We start from the raw sequence: 13,972 nt of genomic DNA on the forward strand, positions 1-13,972 counted from the left end.
GACTTTATTTATTTGTTTGTTTATTGTTTCGTTGTTTATAAAAACAAACAAACATACAAGACAAAAATGTTCTAAGTGCACATGTAAGATGTTTAAAGCTATTTTAAACGAATAAGTAACTATAATGTGAAAGGACTTGTTCAGTGGTTCGCCGTCAAGCATTATGAATCCGTGACGTCCATATAAATGCATATTACGCACCACTAAAGACCAGCGTTCTAAGACAACATTGCTTAATGTATGAATGTAAAGTGACTCTCAGATGAGTTTGTGAAGTCCGCACAGTCTAATCTGGGTCTACACTTTCCGTCTTAACTGGTATTTCGCTAAGAAGAGATTTCCTGTAAACGAAAATTATCATGCAAGTGGAAAATGTCGTCCCAGAGGAGCCGGTGCGGACTGCACAGTTATATATGGAACGACACTTTACGCACATACATTAAGCCCAGGTTTCCCAAAACGAGGCTCTTAAAATGACCAGTTTCCTATCGCAGTCGCTGCTTTCCCATAATAACGGCTACATCGCGTTACACCGGGTGATCGCAGTGGATGAATTTGAGTCTCTCATGACGCAAGTCGAGGACTCTTAGACCGTCCGGCTCTTTCACAAGTTAGAACAACTTCCTGTCCGGTCCGGTCATGGTGTTAAAACAATCACGATTTATTAAAATCGGGTACATACTTTAAGAACAGCTGTGATTAGTTGACTTTAATCCAGAATAAAATAATTAGACTGTTCGGTTGCGCAGTTGTACACGCGCTTCTCACCACTTCTCGCGTCGGCGACCCGGTTCCAATCCCCTTTCCCGATGGCATGTGTGTTTGGTTGGTGTTCACCGTACCGGGAATGTGGGATTTCCTCCCATTACTCCGGCTTACCCCTACATCACAATACTACACCAAAATCGACAATGTTTAAATAAGAACTAAATAATATAGTACGTTAATACGGTAGGAATGCTGGGACACACTCCGGGTCCTCACATAATGCAGGAGCGAAATGCCCTTCCTTGTAGGTTGTATTCCCGTGACGACAACGCGGTTTCTACCGCTTACATCCTCGCATCCATCAGCACGCACCTGCCGGATTTCATAAGAAAGGACAGAGGCATGCAGAAAGATCAAGTTCGTTAAGAACTTTTATTGGCCGATAGTGTTAGTAATTTCTGATGCTTGTTATCTTTTATAATGGATTTGTCTGATGACTCAAACTACGCCAACGTCGGTAAAGCATGAACACACAAATCACTACAAAATTATCTCATTTAGTTTAAACATATGTATTGGTTCAAAGTATAGTACATTACATCCATGTGAATATAAAAAAGAAAAAACCTTTCATGGATAAGAAGACAAGCATCTTCGATGCTTATTTGAGTTCTGTTCCATGCTGGAGTTACTAGAGAATAAAATGCAATATGGATCAGGTAGTTAAGAATACTTTTGCATGATCATCACTTTTTCATGTCGTTCTTATACGGTTTAAATATCTGTATATAATTCCTTGTATAACATTTTGTTGTTATTACAAAGTAAAAACGAGCTATATGAATTTCCACAACGTTTACAGTAATTCTAAACCATAAATATATGTAAAAGAAAAAAGTTCGTGTTGTCACACACCTATAAGGGATCAGGGGGGGTTGATCCGAACATATATGTCTATATGTCGAAGCGTTTTGTTGCTGCAATGAAGCCGCTGACTCGCTGAAATAGATAAGTGTTGAGTTCAAGTGAAAACCGATCATCGCCATATAGTAGATTGTTTAAAGTCAATGGACACGGCAGATTGGAGAGGAAAGAGTTGCGTATGTTATCAAAATTTGGGGACTGCAATAAGTAGTGCGTTTCATCGGCACCACATGAGCAAAGAGGACTATTAATGATATTTCTACGGTGTAACTCATAGTTTAATGTGCTGCAGCCTAGACGTAGATGGCAGTGGTAGATCTCCGAATTTCGATTACCAATATTGTAATAAATAGCCGATCGTGAACGTTGTCTGTCTGTCAGTAGATGTTTGAAGGCAGTTAACGTAGGGGCATTTCGTGTGGGCGTTGGAAGAGAATTCCATAACCGGATAGTTGAGGGCAGAAATGAAGATCCGTACAACTGAGTATTTGTGAAGATTGAATATCGTTATTGCTACGAAGCGAGTAGGTGCGATAATAATGCACGGATATCAGATTGGAAAGGTATGGTGGAGTAAGGTTGTTTTTCATTTTAAAATGTATGATGTTTTCTTCTGTTGGCTAGGGAATCCCATTTAAGATCCATCATGAGACGGTCAAGGCTACAGCATTTGGTAGCGCCTGTTACGATCCTTGCAGCCTCGTTTTGGACAGCTTCAATTCCGTTACTGAGTTCGTTAGAGCAATTGTTCCACACGACGTCGCCATACTCCAAAAGGGGTCTGACAAATGAAAAATACATGCGCTCTAGACTTTTGCGAGACAAAACATACTTTAAGGAGCGGAGGATGCCGATTCTCTGCCAAGACTTGTCAACCATGATAGATATATGTGTTGCCCATTTTGCATCCTCTGAAAGGGTTAGTCCAAGATGCCTGTGGGATTTGACTTGCGTAACTGGAACGTCGTTCATGAATAGGTCAGGGTGTGGGTTTATTACGTTTACGTGAGAAGAGGACTGATTCTGTTTTTGCTGGATTAAATGAGACCAGCCAGGTATTCGACCAGGAGATAATTCGAGACAGGTCAGTGTTCAAAACGTGGGCAGACAATTGAGGATTTTCAACAATAATATAAAGACTCGTATCATCAGCAAATAAGCGAATTTTGGCCCTGATATCGTTAACGATTTCGTTGATGTATATCAAAAAAGCAATGGACCTAAAATGGATCCTTGTGGGACACCGGCAGTAACTGACGACCAGGAAGAAGATGTATTAGCGAAGACAACCCGTTGTTTCCTGCTAGAGAGGTAGGAAGAAAAACAGTCCAGAAGAGAGCCGCGTATGCCAATTGAAGATAATTTGGATAATAGACCATGGTGCCATACTCTGTCGAATGCTTTTGATATGTCGCAAAAGACTGCTCGGACCTCTTTACCATCATCCATAGCCTTGGTGATGTCGTCATACAGATAAGTAAGCTGGTTTATGGTAGAGTAACCCTTAACAAATCCGGATTGAAAGGGTGTGAGAATGTTGTTTATTATTAGATAGTTGTAAACGTGTTTGTGGACACAACGCTCCATGAGTTTTCCGATGCAACTCAATAGGGAAATTGGTCGATAGTTTGACGGTTGGGAAGGATCTGCTTTCTTAAATATTGGCGTGACATTAGCAAGTTTCCAAGATGAGGGAAAATTAGAGTTTAATATAAGCTTGTTAAAAAAGAGATATAGTGGGGCAGCCAATTCGTTGCATCTCTCTTTTAATAATGTTGGGCTGATTGAATCCGGGCCACTGGCTTTCGAGGGGTCGAGGACTGATATAGCATCTTTAACATCTTGTTCGGAAAGTATTATTGAAGAGAGAGCGGCACCAGTTAGATTAGGTAGAGATGGGGGAGAATGGTTGACAGTTTCTAAGGTTGATTGTTCACAAAAGTAAGCGTTCAGTACAGCTGCCTTATCCTCCTCAGTTACTGCTTCTTTTCCTTTGTCAATAAGTGTTGGAATAGGATTGGAGGTTTTTCTTGCGGTAAGGCGTTTGGCCAGTTGGAACCATTTCTTGGCAGTAACGTTATCTGAGTTGGTTTGGTCAATTACCCTTGTGTGATGATCTGCTTTTGCTCTGCGGATTAAAGAAGTTGTTTGGTTCCTTGCATTTCGAAAGTTGGCCCATGCTGTGATATCATTTGAGGTTTTTGCGAGTCTGTGTAGTTTTGTGCGCTTCCGAATCATATGGCGTATTGTATTGTTCATTCAAGGTACATCGTTGGGTCTTATAATAACATCTTTGTTAGGAATACTTGAAGATGCAGCAACTAAAATGACGTTGGACAAGGTTTCGGCAGAGTTGTCCAGATTTTCGTTATTAAGAATTGCGGTCCAATCATTAAAATTGAGAATATGTCTGTACTTGTTGTAGTCGCCCTCTTTATATATATATATACGACGCCTATAACAAGACTGTACTGGTTTGGAGAGTTTCAAGACAGAGGCAATAGGGCAGTGGAAACGTGTGAGATCTGGTATGAAGGGATCTGCAACAAAGCTGGAGAGGACGTCTCGTGAGTGTTTTACAAACATCAGATCTATGCGAGATTGTGAGTGTTCAGTTGTGTTCGTTGGGGAATTTATGAGTTGTGTTGCGTTGTAGGGGTTTATCAATCTGCAGATTTTATTTGATTGTGAGGCTTCGATGTTCATGTTGAAGTCGCCTGTTACAAGTATATTAGCGTAGTGTCCACTGAAGGCCTGATCAAGACTATGCTCCATATTCAACCACTGAGTGTTGTTTGAGTCGGGTGGACGATATTTTCCACCAATAAGAAGTTTGCGATGGTTGATGTGAATTTCGATCCAAAGGGCTTCCAGACTTTCCACTAAGAGATCCGGTCTTTCAACCGCCTTAATTGTGTTCCGAACATATATAGCAACTCCTCCACCAGCTCTGTCTCGTCTGTCACAGAAGAACGGAAGATTAAAGTTTGCTATTACCAAATCGTCGTTAGACACGGTTGAATTAAGCCAAGTTTCAGTGAAGACTAGGATATCATAAGGTTGAGCCTCGAGATCGAGAATATCTAGTTTTGGTCGTATGCTTTGAATATTAAGATGCATTATGGCAAGACCATTAGAAGTAAGTTCCGTTATTGAATCAAACGTGGATTCAGACATATTTGGCTCTAAAGAAGGACAGGGTTGATTTCAACATCACCAGATCTACAGATGAGTAGAAGGTGTATATAAAGGGCAGTTGATAGTGGGCAAATGAATAAATTGTAAATACGCATCCAGGCTGATGGCGTCGTGGTCGTTCGTCTTATAGGGGAGTACATACTATAGGGGTAAGACGTCATGCATATTGATGTTTGACGCCATAAACGAACGACTCAGACACGTAGAGAGAATGATACGGATCAGAAACCGCCCGAGACCCACTGACAAGTGTGTGACAAAGTTATACAGATAGAGATAAAAAAATAAGACATGCAAAAGCATGCTGTTTGGGATGAAGGTTGGGACGTTATGGTCACATGTGATAATCATTAAATTCTTTTGTATACGAACGTTCAGCTTGAGCAAGTGAATATAGATGTTGTCGGAGCACGTGATATTAAGTATGCAAAGTTATATACGTATTATGTAAGCTTTTAGAAAAAAGTTTTTTCGAAAAGTATAGTTCGTGAAAAAAGAACTCCAACATGAAGCAACATGAAGATTAACACGTTGACTAAAATACATAAAATACACATAGGTGATATTTACATTGAGTCACAACAAGAGCAGTCGTAATAAGCAGAGTATTATATATACTTGTTTGCACATGATAAGTCAATGATAAGTCAACATCATGAGCAAGCCGTATTGTTACAAAAAAAATCTTTACAAGTTTGAATAACTTTGATAAATAACTGTATACAGGTTTAACACAATGCTGTTAGAAAAATACGTAAATGAGCGTATTTCGTTATCAGAGTTTTTCCAATGTGTGATGCTCGATAATAACTAGCGCTAGTACTTAAAGTACTCAAAAAGTGTTAAGACTATTTACCAAAAAGTGTTAAGGTTATTTACCTTTGAGTTAGTGTTACCTATGTTTTCGATGATCAATGACTCAAAAAAAGTAGATAATAGCAAAAAATGTCTACATAATTATGTCCAATGGACATAATTTCAACTATGCTATATGTATACAGGTGTGGGTAACACATGTCAAATAACAAAGGTGTCACAATAGTTATTAACATTTGAGTAATTATTTGCTATGATATGAGTTAGCAAAATCTTGACTAAGTTAACAGTAGCAAAGTGTCTAATTAGGATTGACAAATTAACAGTTAATTTTGCTTGCTGTTGTTGCTACAATCTTAATGTTAATAACATTAATGCAGTTAAGATTGTAGCAACAACAGCAATCAAAATAGCAAAAATGTTATATATACTTTGATACACATGATAAGTCGGCATCGTAAGCATGCAGTATTGTTCCACAATCAGCACATTTTTAAAAGACTTTGAGGCATAACTGTATACAATGTTAACAAAATGCTGTCAGGTTATGCAAATTACAAAACGTGCATGTGTACATTTCAATCACACATATTTCAATGTTTATCGTGCGTGCATCACTGATCACTGGTAGGTCGCTATTGTATCGTGCTCAATATGGTATTATTGAGACAAGCCAGTTTAACGGTTCATTGCGTAGATCTCTCTGAGGGTTTATGTGACCGTGTACCGATTTAAATAGTTGTATTGCGCCGATGTGAGACACTGTACGCAGAAGAAAAGGAAAAGGCATGATACGCTCAGATAATCATTAGGCTATCAAGGTCACGTTTAGATTCGACTCGATGGACGTGCTGCTGTTTATCCTTGACTAAGATGACACCATCGGATGTCCAAGTCCCGCAGATCTTACTTGATTTGAGAAGGTCTCTAGATTGGCGATATACCTCGCTTCTCTGTTTAGTGAGATCCTCGTTAAGAAATACAACTTTGAAGCCGTTGTCCTTAAGACTCGTTTTCTTAGTGTACAGATTTTGCCGAGCTCTGTAGCTAGTAAATTTAATTATGATATCCCTTGGGCGTGGGGAATTTGACTGGTCTGCTGCAGGCATAGGTTTTCCGACCCTGTGCGATCTATCTATTTCGTTAATAGAAATTGTGGCACCCACTTATTTGCACATGCTCATGACAATATTGTCTGTAGATTCGTCAGGACTTTCACGAAAACCAGTTATGCGAAGGCAATGTCGTCTGCTATACTGGTTCTGTCGGTCTTCGTTATCCTCAAGACTTTGAACTTTGGTTGTGAGTTCAGCCACAGTTTTCCGAAGATATTTGTTCTCACACTCTCTTGTTGATATTTTTCATGAAGCTCCTGTACGACTCGAGCAGCAACTTGTTCAACAATGGGGGTTATTTGAGATTCAAATGATTTGCTTAGGGCATCGGCTATTTTCGCAATGACGCTGTCAGAGAGGCTTATCTGAAGAGACGCATCAGGCGCATCAGGAAGAGACTCGGTCGAAAATGTACGTGTTTTCTTAAATTCAGCCTGATCGAGAGGAGATGTTATGTTGCGGCTCTTTTTGAAGTCTCTTGTGGAGCCAGCGTGGGCGTTTTTGCCGCGACAAGAGTACTTGATGATTTTTGTTCATTTTCCCCTTTCTTATTTTGACCAGTATACGTGTGGTCTTTGTTGACAATCAAACGCTGTGATGCGTTTACTGATTTATATAGATGTGCAAAATGGTATACAAGAGCGCGAGTCAACCGTGACCAAGACGGAGATGAAAAAGTCCTCAAATATCACTTTTCACTTATTAGTACGATTGTTTTAGATCAGAATAACGTGGTATACATACAGTTAAAATAAGTGTCAATTTCCCGCGAAAGTTCACACACAAATTACAGAGAACTTTAAATTTAAGTCACCCAACGTCTACAGACTTGACTACCTATCCGCCATATTGGTTCATGTTTTCAATGTTTATCTCATTTCTATTTGGAAGAGAGCACTGAAAGTGTTACCACAGTTGTGGTTTATTATTATTAATATTTTTGATGTTAAACCTTAGCCGAATTCTAAATCTGAAATATCTTTATGCAACATTAAAAAAAAATTGATTGCATACTGTTCATCAGCATTAATATTCAACAGAAAATTCAATTCACTTTTTATTGTAATATCGATAGCAAGAACATGTGCATTCCTTACATAATTTATAAACAGTTATTATATCAGCCGAATCATGAAAACAATAAGTCTAACTTTATATACGCACTACGCTGTCCGGTGTAAAGTCGCGCAATGTTTCGTGGTATCATTAGCGGACAGCGTAGCCTGCGAATATGCAGACTCGTCTTGTTATACGCTTTTCGCATAGCCATATGGCATAATACCCGTGTTCGCATGGCGCGGGTCATACATACTTGCTATGATTCACACGTTTTGTTCGTTACATGCCATCCGTGGTCAAAGGAGAACGAGCGGATGCAGGACGCTCTGGAGTCCGCCGCCACCACGGTGTTCGACCAGGAAACGGTCCAGAAGTATATAATTTCCGATACGCCGTCTCATATACTGATGTTCCATTACATATGATCATTTGATGACCTAAATATCTGCGAAGTCAAACGTTTTACTATTTTTATTCATAGTCTGAATAAGTCAAGTCTTCTTCCCAGCGTTACCGATGTTATTTTGTTTGTTTGTTTGTTTTTGTTTCTAATGTTTTTGTGAAAAACTTTTATTTACAATCGTTACAATATACAAGTACAAATACATACACATCATATACAATATTTGCATTCATAAACAGGAATTCATGCGATAAAATTAATCTTACTGGCTATAAATAATTTGTTCGGTAGTTAAAGTAACGCATTTTTATACAGTTTGTTTACAATATGAAAGTGAAACACTTTGCGAGATTTATAAAATTGTATTTGTTTCACAAACAAATCAAAACGATCAGAAAATAATAGATACAACATTAATTACATTTGAAGGAGGAGTGAGCGTGTATTAAAGCTTCAAATTAAATATAGTGAATACCTGTGTTGTTCGTTGCTATAGTGACGGAGACGGAAGTGGAGGAAGGTCTGCTCAAGGCGGAGGACTCTATCGCCAGGCAGGCCATCTGGCTGCGCCGGAACATTGAAGACATCGGCCGCCAGGAAAGCAGCTACGAACTCTCCAGTTACGACAGTGAGCGCATGCGCACGAACATGTATTATCAACCATGTGAGCCTCGCTCTGGGAAAACTGGGCTTAATGAATGTGCGTAAATTGTTGTCCCAGATTAGGCAAATCCGGAACGATACTTTGCGCACGTGCATTATGCCCTGTTTTCCAAGAGCGAGACTATCTATATACACACGTTCGCTCAATATTTATATCGTTGTTCTCGTATTTTAAGGTCGCGCCTATTGTATAAGAAATATTATAATATTACACAACGGCTATTCGTATATTATTTGTTATCTTTCGAATGATTGATGTGCAGAGTGGGATTGATATATATTAATGCTGTGACTCAAGTGATTTATGTGGTCGAGTAGTTCTTCTTTTCACGTAGTTCGTGCTGTGACGCAGTTATCGTTTTCGTCAACTTGTTCACGCGGTTAAGCGATTCCTTGTGTAACATAAAGTCACGTGCTCACGTAGTGTGTGTTGTCACGTGGTTCATTTTGTCACGTATAGTCACATGCTAACGTAGTGTTTGTAGTCACATGCTTCGTGCTGTCACGCGATTCATTTTGTCACATTAAGTCACATGCTCACGTTATTTATGTTGTAACGTGGTTTGGTCTGTCACGTGCCTACGTAGTGTGTGTTGTCACGTGGTTCGTTTTTTTCACTTGGTTCATTCTGTCACATATAGTCACGTGCTCACGTAGCGTGTGTTTTCACATGGTTCATTCTTTCACATATAGTCGCATGCTCACGTACAGTGTGTATTGTCACGTGGCTATACGTTCCGATGTATTGCAGAGTGCCGGGGTGCAAAGGAGAAGGTGGACAATGCTCATCGGATGATGCGGGAACTAAAGGAGCATCGGATTGAGGGGCGCATGCATTCCAACCAGATCTTACTCGACAACGTGCACTGGGTCGGCCGGGAAGGTATGTCGGAAGCACAAAGGCTGGTCGTTCATACATTCGCTTAATCCTTTTTCACTCTTCTTCTAAGCGGGAAAGGGTTAAAACTCAATTACAATGACGCTCGAATTTAGACGGCAATAGCACCTTATTCCCCGCGTTTGGCTCACACAATCGCACTGGAGCAAGCTACGGACGCTCTTGTCCACTTGCAGACAATCAAACGTTTTATGCCTACACATTTAATAACAATAACAGTTACAGTGTTTTCCACAATTGGATTGTATATGCGGACGAGTTAACAAAAATTGCTAATAAACATGTACACCTTCAATACAACACAATTAATGTCAAGACAATTGCTTCTTTACCGAAAAAAAATTCCACGACTCTTGAGTTTTATTTTTATGTTCAAAGGTAATTGAATAATCTTATGGCGTGTAAGGTATTTAGCAAATCCGGTTTGCGCCGCAGGTATCAAGCCGGATTTCAGCGAAGAGCACCGCAAGTACCTGGCGCGCCTCTGCAATGACTTCGTGGACAACATGATCTCCCTGGTGACGAAAGCTATTCGGAATCGAAAGCTCCTGCACGACCGACTCACCGAGGAATGTCTGCAGCACATCCGGTTGTGTCAGGACATGTGCGCGGAGTTCCATGGACGTACTGAGACGCTGGAGGTGGGCGCGCATATTTTTAATCATTTCAACATTTAGAACCTATCAATTTGGAGAATCATGAGCGATTTCCCTGCTACTAGTTTACCGAATTGTGTAATGTTCTATCGTATTCATATCTGTATTATCCACATTGAGTATGTTTGGGTTTTCAATTAAGGATCCCCCAACTGTCCAAGACAGAGCGGTAATCGGAAATAAATTGGCACAAATGTTTTTCTTAGTTTAAACCTATTTATTTTAGCTCGATTGCATCGAAAATCTCAGGCTTGTAGAAACGCTCTCGAGTCCGTTGCCTGAGTATATAATCAGTACTTGGTGTCTTTGGGGAAGATCTATAGAATGCTCCCCGAGTGAGATCGATCCAGTGACATCCCGATCTCTAGGCGGACACCTTATCCATTACGTCATGGCGAACTCTATGTTTATCTTAATAATCAGTTGTAAAGTGCAATCAATTGGTGGCTACTTGTGTAAGGTCTTTTCTGTATTAGGACATTAATATAGTATTTGTGCTTATATTATGTGGATGTACAATTATTTTTGTAAAACATGGAGCAAAGACAAGACGTGAGAAGTTTGTCAATGACTTAAGATATGAGCCTCGCTTTGGGAAAACAGGGCATATGTCATGTGCGTTAAGTTTCAGTTCATATTAACTTCCAATACACACAAGTTTTTGTCTATCTAGTTTTTTGAATACGGGCCTATATCTGTTTCACCACTACGATCATTATTTTTTTCTTAAAAAAAAAATTAACTAACATGAATTATTAGATTTTTTTTTCGATATTTCTTGTTTTCAGAATTGGTACCACTTGAGCCAATTTACAGAGCGATTAAATACACAAGGGTAGGTTAACATCGCGATTTTTTAATGTAGACTCCTAATATTTATTTAATACTTCATTAAAGAAACGTTCTTTTGTTGTAACCGGAATGAATGAAAGATAGTTAGCAACACAATGCGGATAGGTGAATAACGATCGAAGGCAAACATTAATATTTATAAGCGCGAGTACACTGCGCTAGAGCTAATGGAAATGTGTAAAGTGAAAATCAAACTAACTAAGCTCTCATGGACGTTTATATACGCAAAATCAAACACTTTAATGTAAGGTAAAATTTTCTGTTTCATTCAAAAAGTAAATGTTGCCTTAAACGTAATGATATTATTAAAAGTGCCAAGTCGCATTCGTGTTCAAATTAAGTTATTTAACGCCATAAAACAATATCGTTTATGCAAACAAAAGCGATTGGGGAAGAAGAAGTCTTTATTCAGAGTTAATGTAACTTGCATAAATGCCTTTTCTATTCCATGCGCATAAACAGCAAATATATAAATCATGAAATAAACAATTGAACAGAAATGTCCTGTTAAAACCTTATCATGAAAAGCGCTATTTATGGTGGTTTTGTAGAGTTTATCGGTTCATATTTGTGTTCAAGTATAAACGTAAATTAACATAAATGTTTGACCCGGAACTCTCTGACTGATAGTAACATTATAGACTTACGCAGCCCGAAAACAAATTGTTTCCATCCGTTTGAAATACTGTGCAAGAAAAAGATTATAATTATAATTATGATGATGATGATTCATTTAAGCTTAACGTGCTTACCAAATAAAGTTTTATCAAATACATATGGTGTAATGGAGCACATTGATATGTATTGTATGTAAGACAAAGTCTCAAGCGATGACAATTACTCGTAAAGTGTTTAATAGTAACAGTCGGTACGTGTTCAGTATTGCACCTGTAATTAGGTGTAGAAAATAAGTACCAATGGTTCATGTTATCAGACTGTTTTCACATATAATAAGCTGCAAGTTCAGGTACCCGATATACAGGCAGATCTGGACTGGGCAACAGTTGTAATAGACATATTTAATTGACACTAATTGACGGTATTGCACCAGATCACACGTAGGAGCATTACTCTAATTGCAAAAAAAATTAACAGCAAAACTTAAATACGGACTATTTTCTTAGTCTATTGATTACGGTATCAACAGTTGAAACTAATACCTCGATAATGTCCGCCCATACACACATTTAAGTTAAGCTGACTTCCGCAGAACGTCAATTCCGGTACGCCTGAATGCAGGTTATGATTATCAGCCGTCACTCAGAGGAGGCGACCCTGCGGAATCATGTCGCCGACAGAACCGGCCACAAGATCTTTAGTTACAATATTCGGTTGCGTCTCTCCATTCTGGATGGCGTCAGAAACATGTATAATGAAATCGCCGCCAAGAAGGCAGCCGACATTATAGAGCTGCAGCAAATCGTTTTTGACGTCATCGACCCGCGTGACGTCACACTCGAGGAAAGTTATTCTGACCTGTCATCAGATGACATGTCTGTTACTTCGGTTTTCGGAAGTGAGTCCGATTACAGCATCGAAATGTGCAAATGAGAGCAGCAGCACAACTTCTTTCCATGACGTTCAGATGAACGCTCGGGCCTTGAATCGCCTGAGAAAGTATGTCCGTCACCGAGGAATACTATGACTATGTTAAGTCCAAACACGCGATCATACATTATCACCAGGGCGACCAACCTCTGCCATTATCACCAGGGCGACCAACCTCTGCCATTATCACCAGGGCGACCAACCTCTGACATTATCACCAGGGCGACCAACCTCTGCGCAGAGACATTATCGCTGGTACATAGCATAGCTCAATATCAAATAACTTCCAAGATCTACCATTATTAACGGGGGGGAATACATCTACTTGCCGGACGACGAACTACGAATACACTCTCCTTCATATGCACACTTCCATTGGCCTAAATAAGTCGACTAGACACATGCGCCTTGTTCCTTGAAAACGGGGCTTAATGCTTAATGCTTAATGCATCTGTCTCAAGTGTCATCCCAGATTAGTATGTGCAGTCCGCACAGGTTAATCAGGGACGACACTTTCCGCTTTTATGACATTTTTCGTTTAAATGAAGTCTCTTCTTAGCAAAAATCCCAATTCAGGCGGAAAGTGTCGTCCCTAATTAGCCTGTGCAGACTGCAGGCTAATCTGGGACGACACTTTACGCACATGCATTATGCCCATTTTTTTCAGAACGCGACTCACGTGTATGTCTCGCAGTCGTCTGTCAAAATACAACTGAAGAGTCGTTCAAGCAGGGCGTGTTGACGTTACAATTGTGTATTTTTCGTTAATTTTTATGTTAACTTTGTACTGTTTGAAAAGTGTATTTGTGACAAACATGTTTAATATAAAAGTTAAGTAGCAAGTGTGTACATGGTATAGTTGTATTTTATTGTTATGATAAATCAGTGGCTTTATTTTACCTTTTCAAATATGACGCCGCGCTCGCTATCGTTTTAGGTTTATTTGTAAACACAAAGTTAGAATCTTCTCTTTTTAAATTCACCGATTGACGGCAAAGTCTAAAAATTACTTGTTGTTGGTCGTTTCTTATAAAGGTTCAATGTATCCTTAACATATCCTTCTATATCTATTGAATAAAGTTATGCTCTTCATTCGATTAATACTCCATACTGACGTATTTTTCATAAAACA

General features: G+C 39.3%; 1 protein-coding gene across 1 annotated transcript; it reads left to right on the forward strand.

The window, feature by feature from the left end:
* Positions 1–7,949: 7,949 nt before the first annotated feature.
* On the forward strand, positions 7,950–10,600 carry LOC127864730 (uncharacterized). The gene is made up of 4 exons (XM_052404616.1): positions 7,950–8,193; positions 8,720–8,851; positions 9,638–9,769; positions 10,220–10,600. Exons 1-4 carry the CDS (start codon positions 8,079–8,081, stop codon positions 10,459–10,461), a joined length of 621 nt encoding a protein of 206 aa, XP_052260576.1. The 5' UTR covers positions 7,950–8,078; the 3' UTR covers positions 10,462–10,600.
* The last annotated feature ends 3,372 nt before the right edge of the window (positions 10,601–13,972 follow it).

This window comes from Dreissena polymorpha, chromosome 1 (assembly GCF_020536995.1).
Source record: "Dreissena polymorpha isolate Duluth1 chromosome 1, UMN_Dpol_1.0, whole genome shotgun sequence".
NCBI lineage: Eukaryota > Metazoa > Mollusca > Bivalvia > Myida > Dreissenidae > Dreissena > Dreissena polymorpha.